The sequence below is a fragment of the Anabrus simplex genome, chromosome 1, assembly GCF_040414725.1.
Source record: "Anabrus simplex isolate iqAnaSimp1 chromosome 1, ASM4041472v1, whole genome shotgun sequence".
Taxonomy (NCBI): Eukaryota; Metazoa; Arthropoda; class Insecta; order Orthoptera; family Tettigoniidae; genus Anabrus; species Anabrus simplex.
Window position 1 is genome coordinate 235,253,575 of NC_090265.1, and position 27,397 is coordinate 235,280,971.

At 37.5% G+C, this 27,397-nt stretch overlaps 1 protein-coding gene across 1 annotated transcript in view; it reads right to left on the reverse strand.

The window, feature by feature from the left end:
- Positions 1–2,025: 2,025 nt before the first annotated feature.
- The window catches only part of LOC136864374 (transducin beta-like protein 3), a 157,975-nt gene continuing 132,603 nt past the window's right edge, over positions 2,026–27,397 (reverse strand). Inside the window, exons 12-15 of the mRNA XM_067141294.2 lie at positions 27,064–27,229; positions 16,110–16,334; positions 13,035–13,162; positions 2,026–3,717 (exon numbers count right to left, since the gene is read on the reverse strand). Of these exons, the coding sequence (XP_066997395.2) occupies positions 3,535–3,717; positions 13,035–13,162; positions 16,110–16,334; positions 27,064–27,229 (702 nt within the window). The 3' untranslated portion in view covers positions 2,026–3,534. The remainder of the gene's footprint in view (positions 3,718–13,034; positions 13,163–16,109; positions 16,335–27,063; positions 27,230–27,397) is intronic.

Genomic DNA, 27,397 nt, shown 5'->3' on the forward strand with positions numbered 1-27,397 from the left:
ATGGCATAACTATTACTCTAATTGGCACATGTCTGCGGTTAATATCTTAGAATGTAACACTAGTATTCACTTATCGGCACACATAATATATCTGTTGGCACTTCTGCACTCTTACTAATATCTTTCATCATTTAATATTAACTTTAGAATGAAAACCTTGAAACTTATTACTTATCTCGTGTCGGCTGGTCATCTGCTGGATTCTGCTTGCTCCCTACGACATCTCCGAGTAATCAGCCATGGTCCTGGATTACGTCACAGCCGGGCATCGGTTAGGCAGTCTGGCTTGAGCTATGGCACCTTGAGTAGTCTTCCGCCATCAGTTTAAGCGAACTCTATCATCGGGTAGAATACATCTCAATTCCTTTCATTCTCAGCTTTCCAATACGTATGTTTATCTATTGGTATTCCTTATTACTGAAAGATAGTGTCCTAAGATATTATAAATTTCCAAAATATGCTTGTTTTCCGTCAAATATATCGCCTAATGTAAGCTGATTATAGCTTCTGACTGTTATTTCTGCAGTTTTTGATAGTATATGGCCACTTATTCTAATATTACTGGCCCCTTTTTCTCGTCAACGTTTCACTGGACTGTAGCCTTTCTTTACTTCGGTATTTGGAAACGAAGTATGTGCGTTTTCCTTTAGTTTCTGAATTATTTCACAGATGTAAGTAGCTGAATCCCCTGTTTTAACGTATATTTTACTTCAGATTTCTCCGACGCGTTGATAATTCTTCCTAGTTCGCAGTGTAAATTGCTATCTTAGTGTGGTTTTTCTTCTTTCAAGGTAGTTAAGAATCGAATGATTTCAATTATTTTTACAGACCATAGTTGTTCTATCTAAGAAACCCTTTTCCTTTCTCGCCGGTCTATACGAGTCTCCGCCTTCTAATTACGATTGACTTGCTACACGAATACATTCCGTATATATTTACGCCGCCTGAAGCTGCTCCGCGCCATTTTTATTCGCTACTTCTCCATGTCAACAGCCATCTCAACTGTAACGTAATGGTACAGTATGTAAGTTATTTCATTTTTATTTTTTTTCCGCATTTTGCCATCTCATATTTAGGGTGCGGGTCTTATTTGGTGGCGGGTGGTATTTCAGGATTATACGGTATATCAAATCTTTATGTGTTGCAGCAAAACAGTTGGTGTATTCGAAATCAGCACATTGTTTTCCATGACCTATTCTCACCAAAACTGGGAAATCATTGCAGGCTAGTGTAAATGAAGGAAAGGATCCTATTGAGAGTAGTAGCGCTAAAATTGCAAAAGAAATTCAGAATTATTTGGCTTGCTGCAAAGAGAGGGAAAATGCTGCTCATCAACAGTCTCAACTGATTCATTAAAAAAGGTTGAAGATCATCAACCTATCATTCCAGGGACTTCAAGAGAATGAGTGAATGATGATCCAGATTCACCAGATCCAGACCGTTCATCATCTGACTGAAGACTAGTAGTAGATGTAGTAGTTAGTGTATGTGTTCATGATATTGTATTAATTAAATTAAATCCATTCACTCTATACAATTAGTGTGTTTCAATTACAAATTTAAATAATTCATTAATTAAAATGTCTTTCCTTCATGGGTGTAAAGTTTTAATTTTCTGTTATGCTTCTGAGGAAACCCTTCTCCCTTTATCACCCACACTAAATTCAGTTCACTTTACAAGATTTATATCACACAGCTATTTCATAGAACCAATTAGTTGTATAAAGCAAGGGACACTTGTACATGAAAAGAGTTCTCAATGGGTAAAGTCACATTTTTAAAACCTCTCAGTGTATTATGAATTGTGAATTCATAACGTACCTCTCTTGGTTTTTCAATATTTCAGGAACTTTACAATAGCTTTTATCAAGCTATTGTATTTATCAATACCAACTTTCATTAGTTTGCTTTCATTATAGAAAGATTTGCGTGACTAGGCGTAACAAGATATACTACATGTACACATCCTGCACCTGGATATTGTTGGACAACAATTAATATGGACTCCAGTACATTTCAGTTTTACAATCATTTATTAACATACAAATAACGTGTTTATTTACATATTTACAATGCAATATATGCACAAGAAACCAATGGTGATAATAATTTCAGACTGCATGAAGGATAAAAATACCTTAGCAAGTAACAATTCTGTCTAATGACAACCACAACAAACTTATAGCACGCTTCAAACTAAACCTTTTACATAAGTGAAGTGGTCACTACCTACACATAACGGAAAGCACACAATTTTAATCCCAGCTAATGCAAGTGGAATTTTTGAGAAATTGAGCAGTTGTATCGTTGTGGTTTGGGCTCCAATTTCAACTTGTGACCATGAGTTGCAGAAATTAATAGCTGTGTGAAACTGCAAGTATGCTTCCTGATAATATTATACTTATTTTCTGTTGCTGATCATTATGGAAAAATAGTAAAGGAAGATTATTTTTATCATGAAAGTAAATTGTGAAAATCATCAGGATGAAATAAGAAAAAGATCGTTGAAAAAATCATACAAGAAACATAATCAAGCAAAAATACTGAAAGCAAGTTTCTCTTCCTTCTTGTTTTTCCTCATCAAACTCAACTATGCCTAATTAGGATATTAAAAATGTATGTTCAATTCTCAACTATGCCTAATTAAGATATTAAAAAATATATTCAATTATATTCACTGTGGATTAAAATTTATCTCCTTGTGAATAATTGCAAGTTTATACTCCCATCAATTAGCACTTATTATATTGGCTATAAGGCAAGTCATACACTTGACACTGCAATCTGAGTTTGCAATCATGAGACATGATCATGGTGAAAATCAACTTAATTAACTGGCACCCAATAAGCGCATTTCAGATTTTATCCAAGGAGTAAAAAATACTAAATCTTTGATTAATGTTATAATGCAGGGCTGGACAAATCAGAAAACAATCTCGGCGCTAGCAAAATTTCATAGGAGCTAGGCGTGAAAAATAAAATTCACTTGCTTATCTCTATAGCATTAAACAGTGGGATCTCATCACCTTCAGTCATCACTAATACATCTTCCTTAGTGCCTTCTAACATGACGATATCCTTTCATTTGAAAATACCAGTACTCTGATGATTTTATTTGTTAAAGATCTCAGCTTGGGCCATTCATAATTAGCTGATTCATGCTACCAGTATGCAGAGAAGATCTCGAGTTATTTTTGAGTAAATTTATAGAAGTAAACCCTACTTTTCACGTGAATTTGTTGGCAACAATGTCTATGAGTCTCCTAGAAAACAAAATCATTCATTCACCAGTTTTAGGCAACTATACGTTTTTATAGTCACCATAGTGACCGTGCACCTGGGATTTGTCCAGCCCTGTTGTAAGCTACAGTCCCCAACATTTGATTGAATTATGTTCATTTTTTCATTGATGTTTATGAATTCTGTCTGTTAATGGCTGTCATGAGAGATATGCTACTTTCACACACATGTCATTCATTCATGGTCACAAACAATAATGACCCATTGTAGTTCAAGTCTCAGGCATGAGATGTCTTATTTTGCATGTGGCTGCATACATGCTAGAGTGTACTGCAGATAATGAACATCTTGTAGTAGCTGGGTCAATCGCTTGAAATGTCTCTCAGTATAAGGTATTGTTCCTTCTAATTCACTTGAAAATGTCGATGGCTTCAGTACTCCACATGACAGGTCATCAATAAGTACAGAGAGCACGAGCTGAAATCAGACATTAATAATGAAAGAAAGGAAAACCAAAATCAAAGAAGAGTGGTTATTATTTTGTTAAGAAGGAAGCCATACTTGCCAGTGTCAACTCAGTTAAATGAAACTTTAAAGCTTTTCAGTCTGTCAAACACACATTAAATATAAATATTACACTATAACATACTTGTACAAAAAAACACATTATAACAAGGAATAAAAATGTTTTTGAAAGAACACCATCAGATTCTATCAAATCGCACTCAAATATTCTGGACTGAATCCAACCTGTCAGATAAATCCTGTTTCAAGATTCCATCTTGAATAAAATTAAATGTCATTCTAATTGTGACTGTCATATTTAAAGAGAAACTCTATATGTGGTTCGACCCTTGTATAACATTTCATTTATGACAAGATTTTTTATTTATTTGAGAATCTTACAGTTCTAAGTCGAACTCAATACTTTCAAAGTTCTAACTTGAGTGAAAAGGATTATACTGTGTTAAGTGGCGTGCCAATCGTGATTTCAAGATTTTGAAATTGTGATTATTTGAAGTTTTATTTTCCAGACACTTTTAGGGGCATCATAAATCCCATATTAAGAGTGTTTATATGTGCATTGATTTAATGATGATATGTATATTTACGATTGCCTGTTCTCATATTTGGCTGAAGATGACGCTCGCCAGCATTGAAACTAGTTCCAAGTAAATGTTATAACTTATTTGGTTTAATATTTGTATTGAAAATGGGGATTTTTAATTTTACTTATCTGTTATTCTCGGTTCAGTACAGACTTAAAAATAAAATTCTAAAATTTAAATACAACAAATTATGCCTGTCAAGCTATCTGAAGTTGAAACAACAGAAAAGGCTTGATTTTAAGAAATGGAAATCAGAGAAAGAATAGTTCTCAAAAAGATCCTAGGCACAGCACTGTAAGTTGGAGAATATCAGAGATGACACTATTCAGAGTTCTACTCCCAGACAGAGAGGCTCTCTAACTGAGTCAGGAAAACGAGGGTAGCTTTCTAGCTTTCACCACCTTCTGGTGAAACAAGAAAATCCATACCATCTGCATGACTGAGACTAAGAAGAACATAAGAGAACTGGTGCTGGCAGACAGTTCTTTGAGAAAAGGAGTGGAATCACAGATAATATCATAGTGAATAAAGTAATAAATAAGTTGCAGGATTGTAATCAACTTCAAAAAGACCTCGAAGAAACTGTGCCTCAAAGGAAGCTACAGTTCAACGCTCATTACCTTCAGTTGCATCTTTTTGTAAAAAAACATGCTCACCAAGAAATACCAGATGAGGCAACTTCACATAAGAATGGTAGTGCTATGAAGAAACATTAAATAAAACAAAGTGTGAAACACCAGTCTGTCCAATGTATTTCCTAGTTCATTATAAAGAACATTTAAATGCAGCCAAATACAGTGAAACCTCATTGGTGCGTTCCTCATTCACACATTTTCCCGCTTAGCATGTCTAAATTCAAAGTCCTGATACTCACCGTATTAAATCTATATAAAAATACCTCACTTTTTTTCCTTTTTTTTTTTTTTTCTAGTTGTTTTACGTCGCACCGACACAGATAGGTCTTACGGCGACGATGGGACAGGATAGGGCTAGGAGTGGGAAGGAAGCGGCCGTGGCCTTAATTAAGGTACAGCCCCAGCATTTGCCTGGTGTGAAAATGGGAAACCACAGAAAACCATTTTCAGGGCTGCCGACAGTGGGGTTCGAACCTACTATCTCCCGAATACTGGATACTGGCCGCACTTAAGCGACTGCAGCTATCGAGCTCGAAAATACCTCACTTATCGTGTCACAAATTTTCACTATTACCTGAAAAAGTTACTATATTTGACATCCCTTGTGAAAGAAGCATGATTTCGAACTCGGGTAAGAGCCGTCGCCACAGCTGCATGATTACAGGAAATGGCCTTCCTGCACTTTCGGGAAGCAAGTCGTTAGCCTCAGGAATGTTCAGTTTTGCTTGCCGGTTAACTTTGTGCCTGTATTTTGCATTCCGTTCAGAAGGTTATATTTTGTGTTGAGGGGTACAGTGAAGTGTGGTTAATATTTGTCACATGGTACGGTAGCCTATACCTGGATTAGGAACACAATCATGTGAAACTGACTAGCATGGTGCATATTTGTCTTGTGATAGCCCAGTTATGGATACGGAAAATATTGTGAAATTCCTTAATAATGAAGTCAAAATGAAAATCTGTCCAAAAGTGGACTGACATAAGCGCGCAGAGGTCGCAAATGTTGCAACTCACACCTTTGAGTTTTGACTCCATCACTCAAGTTGGTCGAAGTTTCATTCGATTCAAAATGGCGACCAAAATTTTCTCGCAGGTAGCAGTTACACATGGTCAAACGTAACCTCCAATTCATTGTCTATGAGTGTGCTCTTTTCTTTTTTTTTTCTTTCTTTTTTTTTTCTTTCTTTTTTTTTTACGTTGCACCAACACAGACAGGTCTTATGGCGACGATGGGAGTGGAAAGGCCTAGGAGTGGGAAGGAAGCGGCCGTGGCCTTAATTAACCCGATGAGTGCTACGCCTGCCTATATACGGGCTGACACGGCCGGTCCACCAGTGCTATGCCCGTCTATAGACGGTGCACGGGAATTTTAATTTTTTTGAGTTTCCCGGTTCACTTTCGAGTGCGAATTTTATCTCTGACATGTTCTGCCATCTGTTGGGTATTATGTAGAACTAACTGATCAGAGATTATAGCTTCGGGAAGTAACTTACAGAGCTTTTTGTAGACCTCTGTGGAGTTCATCTGTGATGTAAACAAACATGGCGGAACAACAATTTATTTGCTCTTGAAGCGATGTTAGTTCTGATCACAGAATCTTTCAGTTATTAACCACAGTGAAAAGTGATGATGGAGATGATCATTTTAAGGAATTGTTAAGCGATTTTGAAAGTGAGAGTGATAGAGAGATTGCCGAAAATATGGTATGTGAGAGAGAAACAGAGTCTCCTAAACAAAAGAAGAAAAACACGGTGAGTACAAAAGCTCTTTTATCACTGACTTCGTGGCAGACGGATTACTTTTCTCACCAGAGTTTCAGGTAACTTTGACAGGCTCTGAGGGCCAAGTAGTGTTTGATGACAACCCGTAAATTATTGATTTTTAGAAACTTATGTGCCAGTGGTGTTGGTGCAGCTAGTTGAACAAATCGGCATCACAAACAACCAGTAGAAAACATTTAACTAATACGACATTCCAGGTTTGGAAAGTATTTTAAAATATCAAATATATTTCTAAGAAGTTACATGTATTAGTTGCCTACATATTTTAGGAAATAATATATTATTTTGGGCTCTTTACTTTGTATAAAGATAATGCCCGCATGGCCACATAAGTATAATTTTGTTTTCTCTAAAAATAATATTGAACATAAGTGTAGGATTTTCCATTTTCATTTAGATTTATAAACAACCAACATTTATAAACATTTTAAGCTAATCACCCCACTGATAAGTTAAAAATTGAAGCTTCTACAAATTTTTTTACATACGAATGAAAAAACTTAGCAGTGAGGTACCAAACAGTCAAGTGGTAACTCAGCACTTAAAAGGTTAAGGTACAGCCCCAGCATTTGCCTGGTGTGAAAATGGGAAATCATGGAAAACAACCATCAGGGCTGCCGACAGTGGAGTTCGAACCCACTATCTCCCGGATGCAAGCTCACAGCTGCGCGACCCTAACCACACGGCCAACTCGCCCAGTCTCTACGAGTGTGACCAGAACATATTAACCCACTGGTCCGAAATAAAAGGGTGCTAATAACATTTGTTTTAGAAAGAGTGTGATCTGCAATAATACTTCGATAACTTTTGTTGGCCTCTGTGCACATGTTTTCATATTCGTTATCTCGTGTTTTTCATACCTTTCCATTTACTCGTTATTTCGTAATTCGTTTTCATATTTGTTCTCTCGTGTTTCTCACCTTTTAATACTTCTCTCTCATCTTTAGAAATGGTAGATATGCCTATAGTTTTTACTGTACCTGCGGATACACGACGTTAAATCCCCTCATATCGGAAAAAATCGTATCTAGTGTTTCCACATAACTGTTGGATAGTTTTCATTCGTACATTCATTAGTACATTTTCCTCCTTAACATGTTCTTTTTCCTTGTCCCCTGCAGAAACGTCTAAAAGAGGTTTCACTGTACAAGAAATTTTCTGCTATGAGTAAACATATGAGGATTAAAATCACTCTTTTTTTTTTTCCTATAGATAAAAATTTAGATATCCCTCAGGTAGCCAATAAAGGAACTTTTGAATATAAACTGAAAAATTTACAAATAAATCTAAATCAAATAAATCAAATCCCATTCACAACCTCAACACACGGAAGATCGATGTACTATAGATCCTATTTTTTGCTGTAAGAATGCTTACAAGAAAAGTACTGGGAACATGGAAGGCATTTTGTGATTACATTTTTGGACACTGAAAATGCCTACAACAATGCTGCTTGGAACAAGATCTGGGAATGTCTGGAAGATCTCAAGGTGCCAAAGTACTTGACTGAAAAAAGTAAAGATGTTATACTAGGATTGTTACAGCTGTGGTCTAAAAGGAAGTGGATGAATATGGTTTGAGACAAAGAGAGCAGTCCAGTGACTTGCAAAAAAAAAAAAAAAACTGTGTCATGCAACGTGTGTATTATGCAACTTTTACTAACAGGAGGAAAGCATCCGGGAGATCGTGGGTTCGAGCCCCACTGTCGGCAGCCCTGAAGATGGTTTTCCGTGGTTTCCCATTTTCATACCAGTCAAATGCTGGGGCTGTACCTTAATTAAGGCCACGGCCGCTTCCTTCCAACTCCTAGGCCTTTCCCATCCCATCATCGCCATAAGACCTATCTGTGTCGGTGCGACGTAAAGCAACTAGCAAAAAAAAAAAAAACAGGAGGAAAAGACAATGTATAATACTGAGGGGATTTCCCTCACTGGTAGAGATGAAAGAACAACTTCTGCCATCTATGAACATTGTGTACATCCTCGACTAGTAAAGCCGCAAAGTTCGAATGCAACATGGTATGTTCACCGTTTTGTGGAGCGGGGATGAAGGGGGTAGCGATCAGTTGTGGCCGTGCCCCATGTGTGATGTTGACTCACACCAGGACTACTAGATAAGAGAACTGGAAAAGATTCAAAGGTAAACAGCTCTTTTTGTTCTTGGCGATTTCCGAAAAAAGAGTAGTGTTACGGAAATGTTGCAAACTTTAGGCTGAGAAGATTTGGGAGCAAGGAGACAAGTTGCTTGACTAAATGGTGTATTCCAGGCTGTCAGTGGATAGATGGCCTGGAATGACATTATTGATTATAATAAGTTCTGAGATTTGTAATAGTAGTTTGAGTCACTGCTCAGCCGACCTGACTGGAGAGGGCCGGCGCTCATTGGTCAGACTCTGATACAGCGGCAGTCATTGACCGCTATGTCGCTAGTAACCTAGTAACTACGAGTTCTGCAGGCTGAGAGATTTCTATGTCTGGAGGTTTCCAAGAGCTTCCTTTTATTTTACCCTTTATATTTATTTTAAAGGTATTTTCTTTGATTTTGGTCAAGTTTGGAGAATGTTTGTTAACAGTACCTTGAATAGTTTATATACATATATTACAGCACTGCACCAAACCACTTAGTAAAAAGTAACAGCATCTGGACCCTATCAATAACTTTGTTACGATAACAAAATGTTGAAATGAGTGACATGAAGGGGTGTGAGATGAAATAATGATAAATACCTGGAATCTAGTCTTTTCTCATCCTAGCATGTACTATAATGTTGTGTTACAGAGGAAAGGTGGAGCTACATGTTTCATTGCTCAAAGAATCATCTTCAAAAACTAGGGAAATTAATTTGAATATCTATCTATAGTATGTTTAGAAAATTAAATTACTGTTGTACCTAGATATAGATTTTAAGCATTCTTAATTAATGAAATAACTTCAAACTATTGGGTAGTAATAAATAACTACTATAAATGATATACTCTTAATAATAACAAATTTATCCTGTACTTCTATTGATTCTGTTGCCTTATAGTGCCCTGTAAATATACTATTGCTCTAAGGAATAATTTGAAGAGTTATTTTATAACTAATAACTCTACCTAATACAACAAGACCACGATTATCCAAGTTCCAATTAAGTGAAGTGCCATATTATCTGTGCAAAATCTGTAACTCTAGAATGCTACATTACATTTTTTAATGCAATCATTCTTAAAAGATTTATCATGAATACTGTGAAGGCATGTATACAGTATATTATAACAGCAAAACACTATGGGCCGATTGTAGAAATGGTATTTAGACAATGTTTATGGTTAAACAATGTCTAAGTAAGGCAGCCGCTTTGCAAAGACGAAAGACGAGATTTATCTCCCGTATGCAGTTATCAGACTGTGCCTCTTATAATGGGCTTCTGGTAAGTTCACCTGCAATCCAAGTCAGTATTCCGCTGTCTAGCCCAGCGGTCAAGATGGCAAGTAATACGGGAACTAACAAGAAGCTAGAAAATGAAAATAAGCAGCAGGGAGCCGAGAAAGAACTAGGCACTGTCGCTGCGGGATATGATCCTACGAGGTATGAAACTCCGCCACCAGGGGCTTCATCAGACTTCGTGAATACCAAGACGAAGTTGAACCAGCCAGCCAAAGATGTCGCTTCGAGCGCGACGGATTCGGAGGAACTATGAACAGATACGGACCATCTACTCCAGAGGTCACCAAACACACTCCAACCAGAGTGAGGAAGAAGTGCGAAAGAAGAATACTAATGCTGCCACCTGTAACCCTGAAAGTTTTGACTCCATGATAAGAGATCGCTCTGTATCTCCAACCTCATCCATGGAAGACAAAACTATTCGAATGCCGAAGAGGAAAATCGACAGGGACTCGCCAAGCCCAGAGGATAGAAAACGCAGAGCTATTCAACGAGAGCCAAGCGCATCAATGGGGAGTACATACACCCCGTTCTCCAATCCAGAAAACCCATCACCAAGTGGCATGTCGCCACTTAACTTCCATACTACAGACATTACGGCTCCATTTCACCTACCAGTTGAAAACCGCTCGCCAGGCTTTATGCCTCTATCTACTCTGAGCTACGCAGAAGCTGCCCGGAACCCGGCACTACCAAACCAAGTAAGACTTCGGAGCGGAACTGCTACGGGTACAGGAGTGCCAACTCGCACTGAGTGACGCCTTGTTGTGACAATCCACACGCCACTAAACATTCCAACCAACAACATAAAAACACGTGTGCCATAGCACACTTTCAATAAACAACTAGAATCCCAAAAACCAACCAAATCACCGGCCAAAGAGTCCCTAGTAGGACTGGTGGCCCGCTCCCAAAAAGGGAGAATGAAATAACGATCAGAAGAAGAAGAAGAAGAAGTTTACCTGCATATACCCCAGCATCAGTGGCTAGGGTCTGACACATCCCACTCTGATGAGTCTAGTGTCGGACCTAAGACAAAACGCTGGTTAATAGAGCAAACGCCTGAAAAGCCTTACATCTGATCTGTTTTTGACAAGCTCTATTGGTGAAAAATATCTAATTCCCTCCTTGGGAACTTAGAATTTTCCATTCGGAATTGCTAGGCGGGCAATAATTAATTCTATTGTGGAGATTTATCTCCCGTATGCAGTTATCAGACTGTGCCTCTTATAATGGGCTTCTGGTAAGTTCACCTGCATACACCCCAGCATCAGTGGGTAGGGTCTGACACATCCCACTCCGATGAGTCTAAGACGAAACGCTGGTTAATAGAGCAAACGCCTGAAAAGCCTTACATCTGATCTGTTACTGGCTTTACGTCGCACCGACACAGAGAGGTCTTATGGCGAAGATGGGATAGGAAAGGCCTAGGAGTTGGAAGGAAGCAGCCGTGGCCTTAAATTAACGTACAGCCCTAACATTTGCCCGGTGTGAAAATGGGAAACCAAGGAAAACCATCTTCAGGGCTGCCGACAGTGGGATTCAAACCCACTATCTCCCGGATGCAAGCTCAAAGCCGCACGCCTCTAACCGCACGGCCAACTCGCCCGGTGTTATTTATTTTTATTCTTTCTGTCGTGGAACTTCTGACACTATCTGTGCACTTGACATGCATACCTAACCTGAAAAATGCGGCCTCTCTTTTCTCATTTACAGCTGTTCAGGTAAATCCTGATGTGATAAACGTAGAGAACAAGCATGAAATATCCTTAAAAATAAGGGTCTAGCTTTCAACAGCCACAGTCATCCAAAGAATGCTTCCAGTCATTATGTATTACATTCGGAAGTACAACTCGTAACAAACGCTTGTTATCAGCTGGTCGTTTGGCACGCTTGCTGCAGCACGGCTTTATTCGGAAGGAGTGGCTTCTGCTACACATACACCAACTGGGAATATCAGAGACCATCTTCAGAAACCATTTGAGAATAGATTCTCACTGTTCAGACACTAGAGTCGGGAACAAAACTATTTTTGAAAGTTTCAAAAAGACGAGATCTCGAATGCTCTCGATTGCATTGCATGGCTGACAAGATGGCAGTGAAGAAGACATCATTTGGAATGACGACACGCTGGTAGCAGGGAAGTTGGCGGCACAAGACGATAATTCAAATCAAAGCAGTGATCAGGTTTACTGTATGGTAGGCCTACTGCTCAACTGATAGACAAATGACTGGCCATTAAGTTCTTTTGTATCAATATTACATAATATGATAATATGATACACTAATTTTTCCCTACGGGGTCAAGTATGAAGCGACGAACCTTCATGGCGAGTTTTTACGACCATATGCCCTTTCTGATGTCAACTTCATCAGAGGAATTAATGAGATGAAACTGAATATGAGTAACTAAAATGGACAATATTTACTATATATGCAGGCCTAAAAGTCGTATTCACCATTTATTGACTTTTTACATTTAGAAATACTGTGTTCCAATGAAAATAGCCAGTACAACTCAAATACATTCATAAGTTTCTTAAAGAATAATGTAGAATGTTTACAAGTACAATTTATAGCTCTTTATAGCCTAGAAATCATGTGTTCACTGCACAAAATTTGAGGTTATCGCATATTGGACCCCCCCCCCCCCCCTTACTTTTTTAGCTGTAAAAGTGAAAGAAAAAAAGGAGGTTAATACGTGAGTAAATACAGTATGTTTAAAATGGAATTTGTTTTTATTTCCACATAAGAAATTATTTTTGTTTAAATAAATTACTTGGCCAAATCTAAATTATTAACATTTGCATTATTGCTCTCTAGGTATCTCATATTCTCACCTGTGCTGGGTGGCAATTCTTGCTGCTGCAATTCCATGTAGTTGCACACTTAAGGAGAGTTTCCTTCTGATCAGGTCGAAGCTGTTTCAGTGTGTCTTCTAAACCTGATTTGCCTTGTTTCAAAACCTCTGTAAAAAATTATACAAAAAAATAAACTGTATTCAATTCCATCCAACAAAACACACAAACGATACTGATGGTAATAATAATCATTATGCAATATTTACTTCACACCCAATATCTGAGCAAACTGCTAATTAACTCTTAGCCTGCCTGACAATGATCGAGGGACAGGATAATAATAGTGCATTGACACTATATTTCATGGAAAGGTACATTTAAACATCACATCTTAATTTAACACAAACAGTAAATCACACATCTACATCCTTTGCCTATAAATCAATGAACATTTTTAACTTAAAGGCACACATAAAAACCGAAAAAACACAGTTGTTCTCTTTCCAAGCTGCATAAATATAATAACCCAAAAAAAAAAAAAAAAAAAGGATGCATGCTTCTAATGGTTCCATGGGCACAATAAATTCTTTCTAAACTACCATTTAGTTTTTACTTTATAAAAAAATAAAATGATAGGTCACTAGGCAGACACAGAAAAAGTACAGTATTATGCAGCACTAATCATTATAAACAAAATGGAATAGTACGTAGGAATAGCTGGAAGAAGTAACTTACCATGACAAGGGAGCAAAAAGAATGAAATATTCCTCTCAACTTTGATAAGTGGCTTCATTTATTTTCTAAAGTATCAATGAAAAATATCCCAAACACAAATAGAATAACAGGATTTTTATTGAGTATTCCAGAATCAAATTCCTTAGTGGAAATAAATTTTTTCACTAATGAAAAATAAATGGACAGTTGTTAGAAGCCGGAGCCAACCGGAACTGATAAAAGAAGAATTACTAGTCTCTCAAAAATGTTTCACTATCTTGTAAGGAATTTTATCAATATGCAAAACAGGATATTGAGTTGTTGAGAGTAGCCCAGTCGTAAGGGAAATACAGTACCATGTAACAATGTAGGTAGTGTATTAACCCTTCGCAGGCAGCGGCAATTCATGGCCACAGGTGGCGAAAAAATTGAAAAAACAATGCATGCTAAATTTAGGAAAATTGACTAAGATGATAAAAATATACCTGAATTAACCATGCACCTTGTTTAAGAATGGAAACCCAACTTTGAAGTGGTCTGAAGACAAAGACGCGTAAGATATCATCTTATAATTAAAAGAAAAAGTAAGCTGTAAAATGTAGTAAAGAAAATGTAAATCTATTACAATAACCTTAATTACAGGTCTAGTTATTGTGTGATATTAATAAGTTGTCTTTGAATGTTAGTAAATGTAAATACATGACGTTTACCAGGAGGAAGGAATCTGAAGTCTCAGCCTATCACGTACGCAGGGAAAAATTGGATAGAGTGTTAACGTTTAGCCGGCCCCGTGGTGTAGGGGTAGCATGCTTGCCTGTCGCCCGGAGACCCCGAGTTCGATTCCCGGTCAGGTCAGGGATTTTTCTCTCGACCTGAGGGCTGGTTCGAGGTCCACTCAGCCTACGTGGTTAGAATTGAGGAGCTATCTGATGGTGAGATGGCAGCCCCAGTCTCGAAAGCCCAGAATAACGGCCGAGAGGATTCGTAGTGCTGACCACACGACCTCTCGTAATCTGCAAGCCTTCGGGCTGAGCAGCGGTTGCTGGGCAGGCCAAGGTCCTTTCAAGGGCGTTAAGTGCCGTGGGGTTTGGTTTGGTTTGGTTTTAACGTTTAAGGACCTTCGTATAATTTTCGACGGTAAGCTAACCTTCAACAATCATACCAATACAAATAACAAAGAATGCTAGGATTTTTGATAAGAACATCAAGACCTTTTACCCAGCCCTCTGTACTGAACGAATTCCATATTACTTTAGTACGGAGCATACTGGAACATTCTGCAATGATTCGGAGCCCGTATACAAAGCAACAAGTGAATGTTATTGAAACTGTACCAAACAAGTTCCTACATTATCTTTATTTTAAAACTTTTAACACTTTTTTCCCTTTCAACACATCAACCCAGCTATTAAAGAATATATTTCAATTTCCTTCACTGAAAACCAGACGGTCCTTAATTTCTATACAAATACTAAGAAAAATTGTAATTGGACAATTTGATTCTTTGGACCTTTTAAAATGCATTTCATTCCATGTTCCGCAGACAAGATCACGTCAGCATCAATTATTTCACGTTCAAAGGTCAAAAACATTGCATCAGTCAAATTCGCCTTTCGTAAAAATGATAACGCTTTATAACACTGTAACAAAAGAAGTCGATATACTCACCGAATTAGATAATGAATTCAATAAGAAACTAGAAGCCTGCCTTTGCAATTTGTAAATTTTTGATAATTCTTTCTTTCTGATATTCATCATATTTCCCAGTGTACTCATTTGTGTTTTAAGTTCCTTTCTATTTTTTTTTTTGTATTGTCTTTTGCTTTGTACTACTGTGTGATTTCTTAGTGCCTTTCTCATTTCTTTCAAACTGTAAATGGTATCATATATAATGTTAATATATTTTTTTATTTTTTTAATTTTTTTTAATTTTATTTTTTTGTTAAACTTTAACTTCATAGATACAGATTGTTACTGAATGTTAAGAAGGTACTTAATTTAGTGTAAAACCTGTGTACTTTTAAATAAATAAATAAAGAAAGAAAGAAAGAAAGAAAGAAAGAAAGAAAGAAAGAAAGAAAGAAAGAAACAAACAAACAAACAAACAAACACTGTAATTGATTAGGTTAAATATGTCCATTTATAAACACCTAATATTTCAATGTCATTTACTCCTCTCAAATGCTATAAAATGCTATTTTTAATATTATTACAAAAAGGAAGCAATTAATGCTAAAATTTCACACTTCTAACAATAGCTTGTATTGTGAAGATAAAAGCAAGACAAAATATAGTGGTACAGTTCCTAGAAGTTAAAATATGATCTTAGCTTCATACATTAACACAAAAAGCCTGAATGAGCTGGACACTACTATTTCAAAACAGGAGTTTGGAACTTACCCTGAACTATCCTCAGCACCTGCAGTGGCCGATCCAAAGTAAGTGCTAATTGTAAGGCAGCCAACAGTTCGTTATTCTGAAGCAAATTTGATAGTTCCTGTTCCTGTAGCACCAGCTGTTCCTGAGCTCGTTCTCGCTCCAAGCGACGCTCTTCTGTCACATCACGCCACTTCACCAATTGAGAATCTGAATCACCCGTCACCAAGATGCTCTCATCCTTAGAAACTGCCATAAAAATATTTTTATACAATCAATATTCCATTTTGTCATACAGTATAAAAATAACAAAAAGAGATAGAGCTGAAGAATGAATGTTAGGTATGTATTGAAACCATACAGTGTCCTGTACAGCTCATTGACAGCATGTGCATCTTTCCATCCCAGTAAAATAACTTCAGAAATCGAGTTCTTTGTAGCATGTTGGGTAAAAGGAACATTCCCAGGACTCAATCGGTGTGTGGTCAGAACTGAACCCGCGAAAGATAGCCCAGCAAACAATGGAAAGGTGTGGCTGAAGCCAAGCCCACGAGAAAAGTGCTCTCAAGTGTAAGACAGAGTAGGTGATAAGACGCCAAGCAACGAACAAACCGAGGTCTACAATACGCACCCTTTAAATGTCTTGAACTCCAGTTATTAATGGAGCCGATTTCCTTAATTCAGCGTGAAGGAGTCTCCCACTCCGAGGACCAGCGAGTTGACAGTATAAGGCTGGCCCTGGCCCTCACTGAGCGTAGTCTATTGACCACGTACAAAGATGAAGTTAGTGTGTCTGTCGCGACCGTAAACTTTATAACCCACATTTTGTGAACTATGTATTAGGAACTCTAAAAATAGCCAATCAAGCCTAGGCAAGGGTCTCGGTGCTGTGCGTAATTGAGTAGACCGCAAGAAAAATGTGTATAAATGAATCGCGGGAGTGGGCTATGAACAATGCCGGCATAAATTAGTACCCATTATCTGTAAATTAGTGGTATACAATTCAGAGAAGTAATATTCGGCGGTAGAATAGCATCGACAGGGATAATCTGCTATTCGGAGGAAGGGGTTCTCAAGCCTTATGAGTCACCTTACTCACTGTGTTAATGCGTGCTGCCCTTAATTAGAGTGACCTGCCTCCACAAGGGAAACTCCTGTGTAAATTCTGTGTGTGTGTCATTGTGGACAAAGGGAATGTGTGACGAGTCTGAAGCCGAAACCAATTGGATTACGTCAAGATTTGTAGCAGTTGAACAAGCCAATCAGGATGACGGACTGTCGTAGACCAGGTTCGAAGGCTGGTACCTCTCGTCTACAGCGCCGAGAGGATGGACGAGTAAAACTCTCCCATGGGTTTACCGTGGAAGGAAAAACGACCACCAAACAGATGAGTTGATATCATTTTATTTCTTAGCACAAAAAAGTATAACCGGAGGGATAAATGTAGGATTTCCTATTGTTAATACGTAAATGCTGTAAATAATGCATACCCTAATATGGAATTTGAGTTTTTTTTGTCATGTTAACATAAAATTAAGAGAGCTAACTCCCTGGACGAACCATATCTTTCTTTCTGATAAGTCCTTCATGAGGGGAGTTTTATTTTTAGTAATTGGTAACATGCAGTGAGTATGAGGAACAAGGATAGAACTGCATTTTGAGTTCCCTTAAAGCAGGTTGGAAACAGTAGTGAGTGATGAATGAGGGATACCACGTTCAAGAAGTTACTAATGTTCAATATGGTTGTCGTAGAGAATAGCTGGGGTGCTCATGGGTCATTTAGACAATGCATGCTTAGCTGTAAAGTACTATTAAGGCAAAAACATCAAGAGTGAAGAGTTCTGACTGAGAGAGATACAAAATTGTGTTATTGAGGTAAATTATGTTAGGGACAATGTGCAAATTTCCCTTGATGTTGATTTTTATCAGATTCTGTCTGGAGTGTTCTTTTTTGTGCAAAACCAGTGTGAAGTGCTGTGGTACTGGGCACTTGAAAGAGTAGTAAGAATGTTTACAGTGAGCAAAGAGAAATTTGAAGAGTTGAGAAAGGAATAATGGTAGCCCTAAGCCCAAGGAACTGGGATACACGGTATGAGAAGTAATGAGAAGGCCAAACGCCTAAAGGAGTCTACGGTGATATATGAAATGAGGAATTCAGAAGTTATGATGTCTCAAGATAATTGACGTGAAGAATGAGACAATGGAGAGCAAATGAATAGTGGAATCTCTGTGGTGATACGAAATAAATGGAATAAATAAATGAATTGGGGTAATAATAAGTGTATCCTAGGAAGGAGAGAAGGTTACGGTCCGCCTTGGCTCATGAAGGGTGACCATTCCCCCGGCGTTACAAAGGAACTTTTTTTTTTTTTTTTTTTTTTTTTTTGTTCCAGTCCCCCTTCGTGCAGACTGCTATGTATTGAAAGTTAAAAGCTATGGCCCCTTGGATTTCACACTGTGTTTCCCTTAAATAGTTCAGTTTAAGAACACTTATGTTAAATGATAATATAATTTAGATGGTAGTTTATATATAGAAATCCCCCGCCTCCACGTACAGGTGTACAAGGCAACAGATAGCTACGGACTTTCAGATATCTCTCAGTCTGAAGGAGCCCAGTTCAAACGTAGGCCAGAATGAGCTGGCCTGCGTAAGCTTGCATTAAACTTTTGCCGGGGGCAGAAGAAAATGAAATCCAAGTTTTTCTTACAGGAATAGCCCCATTTGTATGTAAAGTGTACATATGATTTTGTTCGGTGTATTGTTTTATTTCTTTGAGTTAAAAAAGAACCAATGTTCATTGTTGTCAGTCTTGGTGACAGGGTACGTGGCAAATCCAGGGAAAAACTCACTGTTGTGTGTTTCTGTAATGTAAATATTTTTCTCATGTGTTAACTATGTAGAGTAGGGACCGGTTAATAACATGCTAAGAATAGAGTGTACTGTATTATGTAGGGGACATCTCAAATTACATGGTGGTGATTGACCGAAAGAAAGTAAATTAAGGATAGAAAGATAGATGATATTTAATTGCTAGACTTCGATTGTACTTCATTGCAAAATGAAGCCTATGCTGAGTATATATATATATAAATTAAGGATAGAAAGATAGATGATGTTTAATTGCTAGACTTCGATTGTACTTCATTGCAAAATGAAGCCTATGCTGAGTGAGATCATAGGACGCCCTTGAGGCGAGTCAATTAATTTGCGTACTGTTTTTTTCTCCATTGCTCCGTGTGTGAAGATATTATTGTGATAGTGTTTTTTTTCTTTTTATGTCACAATTCAGGAATAAATTGATATTGGTGACCCCATTACATGATTCTTGCCATTTGTAGCAGTGCAGTAAATAGTTGAACCCAGAAATCCTGCTTTCACATTAGATAAGACTCCATCCTAAGTATTTTTCTTATTACATTTCCTCGAATGTTATCACCCCCAAAGTGCTCGAGTTGCAGAGGCTAGCACAGAAAGTAGGAGGAGGGCGGTTTGAAGCCCGTGTTGGCAATTTTGACCCCTCTTCGATACAGTCTCATCCGTGTGGTAGTTCGTCAGGTACGCTGACGCATCATTATGCTTGGGTCTCCCATCGAAGCCCGTAAGGGTGTAGTATATTGTGAGGTAGTAAGGGTGAATATTTTTATAAGAGGAAGAACAACACTATTACCATCCCCTCTTCACAGAACTCATACGAAAAAGAAGTCGACCCCTTGAAAAATTAAGGTATCAGCTGAACAAAAGGAAGGACTATGAACGTTGTGAAACTGAAAAACTCCCTACACCTCCTAAACATATTCCTGTCAGATTCAGAAGAGAATAAAGTTGACTAAGATAAGCTGGATAAGAACAATGAAAGAGAAGTCTGGAACAAATAGAAGCAATGGCAGACTCAGGCAGGGTCCCATTGTTGTCAATCCACGCTAACATTGGCAGGGTAGGGGTAGAAGGATATACTGTAGTGCAAAAATATGGAAACATTTGAACCTCTGAACATTATAGAGGAAGTAGGCTTAAATTTCAAAATTAACCTTCAACCTATTAGGTCATGTTCAGTACATGTAGTACGTGTTGAAGAGATGTTAAGCACAGAACAAAAATGGCCAACCAGACACCAGTGGGATCTGAACCCACAACCTCCAGATACCGCGTCGGTTGCTTTACCATTTGAGCTATGGTGGCCTAGGTCATAATTGTTCTTTTGGAAAGGATCTAAGCTACAGCTACTGCCGTCACACTGTAGAGTGCATGCAAGTCACCATTGTGGGCCGAGTCAATGAATATTGAATTCTCACAACTGTAATATAATCAAAATTAACTCTCAACCTATTAGGTCGTGTTCCGTGCATGTAGTACATATTGAAGAGATGTTAAGTCATCATCGTCATCGTTGACCAACTCGAGTTTCCCAGGTGTGGTATATGAGCCCCTTCCATTTTGTTCGGTCCATGAACCATTCTTCATTCACAATCCGCTCCCACCTGACCTCTCTCCTCTACATCCTTCTTCACTAAGTCTGTCCATTTTTCTCTAGGTCTGCCCACTGGTCTCTTTCCCCTTATTTCTCTTTCATACTCCCTTCTTGCAGACCTATTGGCACTCATTTTTTTCACATCACCAAACCACTTCAGTCTTGCCTTTTGGATCTTCTGGAGTAAGGACTCTTCTAGTCCTACGTCTTCTCTGACTTTTTCATTCCTGATTTTATCCCTCCTGGTCTTCTGGATCATTGTGCGTAGGAACTTCATTTCTGCTGCCTGGAGTTTCAAGATGTCCTTTCTTGTTAATGTAGCAATTTCCAGGCTGTATGTGAGGATAGGGGTATAGTATGATTTATACAGTGTCATCTTGGTTTTGAATGGCACTTGTTTATCCCATAGTAGCTGTCTTACTTGGAGGTAAAAATGTATTGCTTTGCTGATTCGACTGTTTACTTCATATTTAGCTAAGTTATCCTAGGACATTATACTACCCAAGTACTTAAATTCTGTGACACTGTCCAGCTTAGTGCCATTTAGCATGATTTCTGGCTGGTTGTCATCCTTCTGTACCTTCAACACCACCGTTTTAGCCTTATTAATATTTAATCCATACCTCTCAAACTCCTGACTCTACTCCTGCACTCTCTCTTCCACATCTTTCTCTGAGTTACTCCAAATTACTACATCATCTGCAAATGCAAATGCTTTTAAGTCTTGTTGCCCCTTTTCTTCTAGCACCTTTAATATGGTATCTATTAAAATGATAAATAATAGGGGCGACAAAGCACTACCTTGTTGTACTCCCCTTTTTTGTCTCAAACCAGTCTGACAGTCCAGAACCGACTTGCACACAGCTTCTGGTTTTCTCATAAAGCACCTTAACTTTTGAAATTAGACTGTCTCGAACTTTGAGCTCAGGCACTCCCAAATAAGCTCCCTTGGTATGCTGTCATAGGTCTTTTCGATGTCAAGGAGCAGTAGATATAAAGGCTTTTCTTTTCCCAATGTTTTTCCATTAGCATCCTGACAGCAGATATAAGATCTGTTGTTGGTCTTCCAGACCTAAAGCCATATTGTTCCTCTTCTAAAAGTGGTTCTACATTCCTCATAGGAATGGCGTAGGGATGTGGCGACCCCATCGCCCAGTGGGCAACCACTGCAATCAGCCTCCCGAGTATTGACGGGTAAACCACAGACTTAACTGACATGAGGAAATGCGTGTCAGGCACCAACCATCTAGTGCATAATACTGTATCAACGCAAAGATCCATGGTAGGCCTAGCATGCCAGTGGTAGCGTCTTCGAATTGCTTTCAACAATCAAAGAGATGTTAAATACAGAACAAAAATGGCCAACTGGACACCAGTGAGACCCGAATGCACAACCTCCTGATTTTGCATCGGTTGCTCTACCAACTGAGCTATGGTGACCTAGGTCATACTGTATTTGTTCTGGGCCGATGACCTTCAATGTTAGGCCCCTTAAAACAACAAGCAACAAGTATTTGTTCTGTTGGAAAGGATCTAAGCTACAGGTCTGGCACTACTGCCATCACACTGTAGAATGAGTGCAAGTCGCCCATTGTGGGTCAAGTCAATGAATATTGAATTTTCATGACCATATTGTAATCAAAATTAACTTTCAATCTATTAGGTCATGCAATCAGAAACAAACTGTTAGAATAACTACACTACAATTATACTAGTTAAACATATCCTAATTATAAGAGTCTAACAATAGAAATGTACAAATACACTAAACACGTATAGTTAAGGAGACAAATTATTATTATTCTTTTTTCGTTATGCCCATTTACAGAGCGCGTTGGAACTTGTTAGCTTCATGATGGTTTTCCTTTCTTCTTCTCCTCCCAAAATCTCTTCATGAATTCGATATGCTGTTTCTTGCGTTCTTCCGTCCATTGTTTCCCTGTGGTTCTTTTAGCCTTTTCCGTGAACGTGTGCTTTGCAACCAGAGTTCTAAAAGCCTTGTGATCCTCGATGGTATTTTCTGTGATGTTCATTTCTCTTACGTCCACCTTTATGTCCTCTAACCAGCTGATTTTGACCTCCTTTAAACTAGTTATACCAAGCAGTAGTTTTGCAAATCTAGTGCCGTCCATTCTACAAATGTGGCCATAGAATTTCAATCATCTCCTGCGTACGGTATCGGTGAACTTTCTGATAGCTTTGTACAAATCTACAGTTTTTCTTTTGATCCATATATACCATTTACGAGAACGGGGCCATATATTTTCCTCAGAATTTTTCGTTCTTGTTTTTCAATTTCATCAATTTTAGAGTGGCCTCCTAGAGATGTGGTTTCTGAGGCATACAAAGCTTCTGGAAGTATAACAGTCTTGTAATGCCAAAGTTTTGCATTTCGTGACATCACTCTTTTATTGTAGTGATTCCATGTTATTCAGCACGCTTTCAGGAGTTTGGTGGCTCTTTCTAAATCAGCTTTCCTGTCCAATCTGGATGGTACAATGATTTCTCTTAGATATTTGAAGGGAGGGACCTGTGTGATTATTCCATAATTTTTCTATAGTGGGGATCTTTGGATATTCTGGTGTCCATTAGCCATGATATGAGTCTTCTCATATGATATTTGTAGGCCTGTCTTTGATGCTATCTCATGTAACTTCTCTATGGCATACCTGGTTTCTTCACTAGTCTTGGTAAAGATAGCTAGATTATCAGCAAAAGCTAGGCACTTCACGTTAATTCTTTGTCCCCGAGTACCAATGTTTATACCTTCGGTTTCTTTTCCCCATTCCCTGATGACTTTGTTTAACACTAAGTTGTTGTTGTTGTTGTCGTTATTATTATTATTATTATTATTATTATTATTATTATTATTATTATTATTATTATTATTATTATTATTATTATTATTTGCAAACAGAAAAGGCAGGCAAGATACTGTCTGTTACGCTGCAATTCTAAACTGCAGTTAAGCCTATCCTAATTACATCAATAGAATTTTAGTATGAGCCAAATTTCTAGATATATTTCTCCTACTACACAAATTTCCAATACTACACAAATATTTTTCTATAATAAAATAAGCACAATAATTTATAAAATAACTACACTATAATAATTCTAACTGTGTTCTAAAGTATCCTAATTACAAAAGGTTATTAGGCCTACTACGCGCAAACCGAAATGACATTTCCGTTTGAAATTCAGAAGAACTGCTCAAGGATTAGACAAAACAGCTAAATAAATCAGAAGTCCGCTATTACAAGTACGGCATATAACGAGAACCCCGTTATAATGACAGTTTTTGTCCCATCAAAATTCCTATATTTAACTTTGTACTATCCTTCGGTTACAGCAAGAGCCCTATCACTGATGCATCCATTGTTATGAGCAATTAAGTGCATGCGATTTTTTCGGTTACTGATATATATGCACCCAGCGTTTACATTGCATGCGATCGATCATCTTAGGTATCGTTTCCTCGCTATGTCCACTAGCAAGCTCTCTCGTCGACATTACAAGGCGGTGTCGGAGTCAATTAGTAATGCCCGTCGATTTTGTTCCATAAAGAAAAGTGGAAATGAAAAAGGAGAACGTGTTTTTGTAATAAATGAATAAATAGCGTGTCCGATAGCAGTTATTAAGTTGTTAAAAATAAAGGCTGAAGTAAACAATCGCTTAATTTTAATGCTAAAAGTGCATCACTAATTTCAGAGGTTAGTTTTATATTTTCTCACAGCTGGTTAAATTTTGGAAAGGCTAATATAATGTAAATTTATAGCGAGAAAGTTATAATTTCTCTACTGGTGCTTCAAATATGTTTTCATGCTACATATAGTATGGTTAAGTTAGGTCAGGTGACGCTGTTTGAATAAGAAAACTGAAACGTTTGCCACAAAATGTGATTGATCATCTTTGGTACGGTATTGTTTTCTCATTATGTGCACTTGCGAGCTCTCAGGTTGACATTCGAAGGCAATGTTAGAGTCTATTAGTAACACCCATCAACTGCTGTTCCGTAAAGAAAATCAGAAATGAAACAGGAGAACGCGTTTTCGTAATAAATACGTAAATAACGTGGTCAATAGCAGTTGTTAACTCTTTAGAAATAAAGGCTACGTAAACGATAATTTAATTTTAATATCTTACACTGAAATTAAACAAGAATGCAATAGACTACACCTCAACATATGTCAGAGCGCATCACTGATTCCTGAGGTTGGATTATATTTTGTCGCGTATGGTTAAATTTTGGTAAGGTTATTCCCATCTCAATTTATAGCAAGAAGGTTATCATTTCTTTACTGGCCCTTGGAATATGTCTTCATGATTCATATAGTATGGTTAAGCTAGGTTAGGTGACACTGCTTGAGTAAGAAAACTGAAACATTTGCCACAAAATGCGACCTGTGGTATCGTTTTCTCGCTATGTACTTTGTACACTTGCGAGCTCTCACGTAGACATTAGAAGGCGATTACAAGTGATTATTTTCATTTTGACCGTATTGAAAATCAATGATTAAATGTTGAACATAAATTAATGTTCAACATTTAATATTAGAAGGCGATGTCGGAGTCGATTAATAATACCCCCATTGACTGCTATTCTCTAAAAGAAAAACTCAAATGAAAGAGGATAACACGTTTTCATAATAAATGTGTAAATAACATGGTCGGCAGCAGGTGTTAACTCATTAGAAATAGAGGCTGAAGTAGACGATCGCTTAATTTTTATGTTATATACTGAAATTAAGTAAGAATGTGCTACACCCCAAGGTATGGCAGAGTATATCACTGATTTCAGAGGATATTTAATATTTCCTTGTGTTTAATTAAATTTTGGAAAGTCTGTTTCCATGTAAATTTGTAATAATAAGGTTATTTGTTTTACGTCCCACTAACTACTCTTTTACGGTTTTTGGAGACGCCAAGGTCCCGGAATTTAGAGCCACTCAGCCTGGCTGTAAATTTGTAGTGAGGAGGTTATCATTTCTCTACGTGTGCTTGACATATGTTTTCATGATACATACAGGGTCAGGTTAGGTGGCGCTATTTGAACAAGAAAACTGGGACGTTTGCCACAGAGGCCTCTGGAGTGATACTAACATTTTTCCAGAATGAAATTAAACATACCCTTTCACGTAGTATCGGATTTCTAAAAAAATAAACGAGTAAGCCATAGTGTGGATATCATCCGCGAAAACGCAAATTTGAACAAACTTATTGCCGTTTCATTCCTTTTTCAATGTGTATGGGGTTTTTCCAGACTTTTACAAAAATTGGATATAATGACAATCTGTTATAGCGAGTAAATTTGTCACCGTTATGAATTCTCGCTATAACGGACTTCTACTGTACACTGACAGATTGTTATATATACTATTTTATCCTACTATGCTCTAAAGGAAATGTAAACTGCCATTAGTTAAATGCTGACATATCAAAAGGGTTACCGTACACGAGGATAACACGAATATAGCAGGCAAAATACTGTCTACACTACAATTCTCAACTGCACTTAGGCTTGTCCTAATTATAACAGGTTAAGTGAAACAATAGAGCTGCAATTAAAACTATATACATGTTTTTCTACCTACACACTAACAGAAGAGAGATTTTTACCCTAGTAGACAAATATTACACACTGATACACTAAGTACAATAAGCACATACCTAATTATATCAATTTAACTGAAACAATAGGACCAGGGTTAAAGCTAAATAATTGGTTCGTGATACTAATTCTAAATGTTCAGACTTATCCTAATTGCAAATTGGATAACTGAGACAACAGAAATGTTGTTAAAAGTAAATCCTTATTAGAAAGATTTTGTTTTATTCCCATAAGAAATGAAAACTGCTCTTAAATACTGAAAGATTGATGGTGCAAAGTACAAATAAGTTACCGGAATGCAGGAATCAGCTGATTTTTATTTTTGTTTTCTTGACTACATTACACCTTTTGTTCACGACCGTAGCCAACAATGCAATACTTGAATACGAAGAGCGGCAATAAACAATGACAATACAATGACTTACCTATTTTGCCAGTGAAATACTGTGTATTCTGTTGAAATTCTTTCTTTAAACAAAATTTACAAGGGTATCGCATTATTTAAAGAAATTATTACCTTTGTGATATGTTGAATTGCTATTTGAAATACCATGTTTATTGCTTGTACGAATGCTAAGTTTAAAAATTTAAATAAATATCACTATTCTCAATTACTACAAGTAAACACTGAACACCAATATTTGTAGAACTATATATATATCACACACACAATTTATAATGAAGACATCGAACAAGAATTGAAAGTTAGCCTGCTACAGAAAGAATTCCCTCAAGGCAACAGGAAGTAATGGAGAGAAAATAAGTTATGTACAAGTCAACAATCCAAAGAGTAACAGAGGTATTGGATGCCCTGGGAAAACATGGGTGTGTGTGAAGCTGAAACAGGCCAAAAGCTTAATCCTGTAAGTTTTATGATGATGATGGCCATAGTACCTACCTGCTAGGGCCCATACTCTCCCATCATGCTGGTCCAAAGTTGCGACACACTCACTGCTCTTGATGTTCCACAGTTTCAGCAGTCCATCTGCCCCAGAACTCACTAACTGCATACCTCTTGAAAGAAATTCAGCACGTAGTACTGATGATTCATGACCTTCTAGAGTCTGAAATAGAATACAATACCTCATCAAAACAGAAAATGCATAAGTGTTCATCATATAATAAGATACATTCAGTGCTCTTTAAAAAAAAAATTAAGGGGTACTCACATTGGAACTTGGAAAACCATCACCAACTTACAATTTATGTATTAAAAATGTAACTAAAAGATA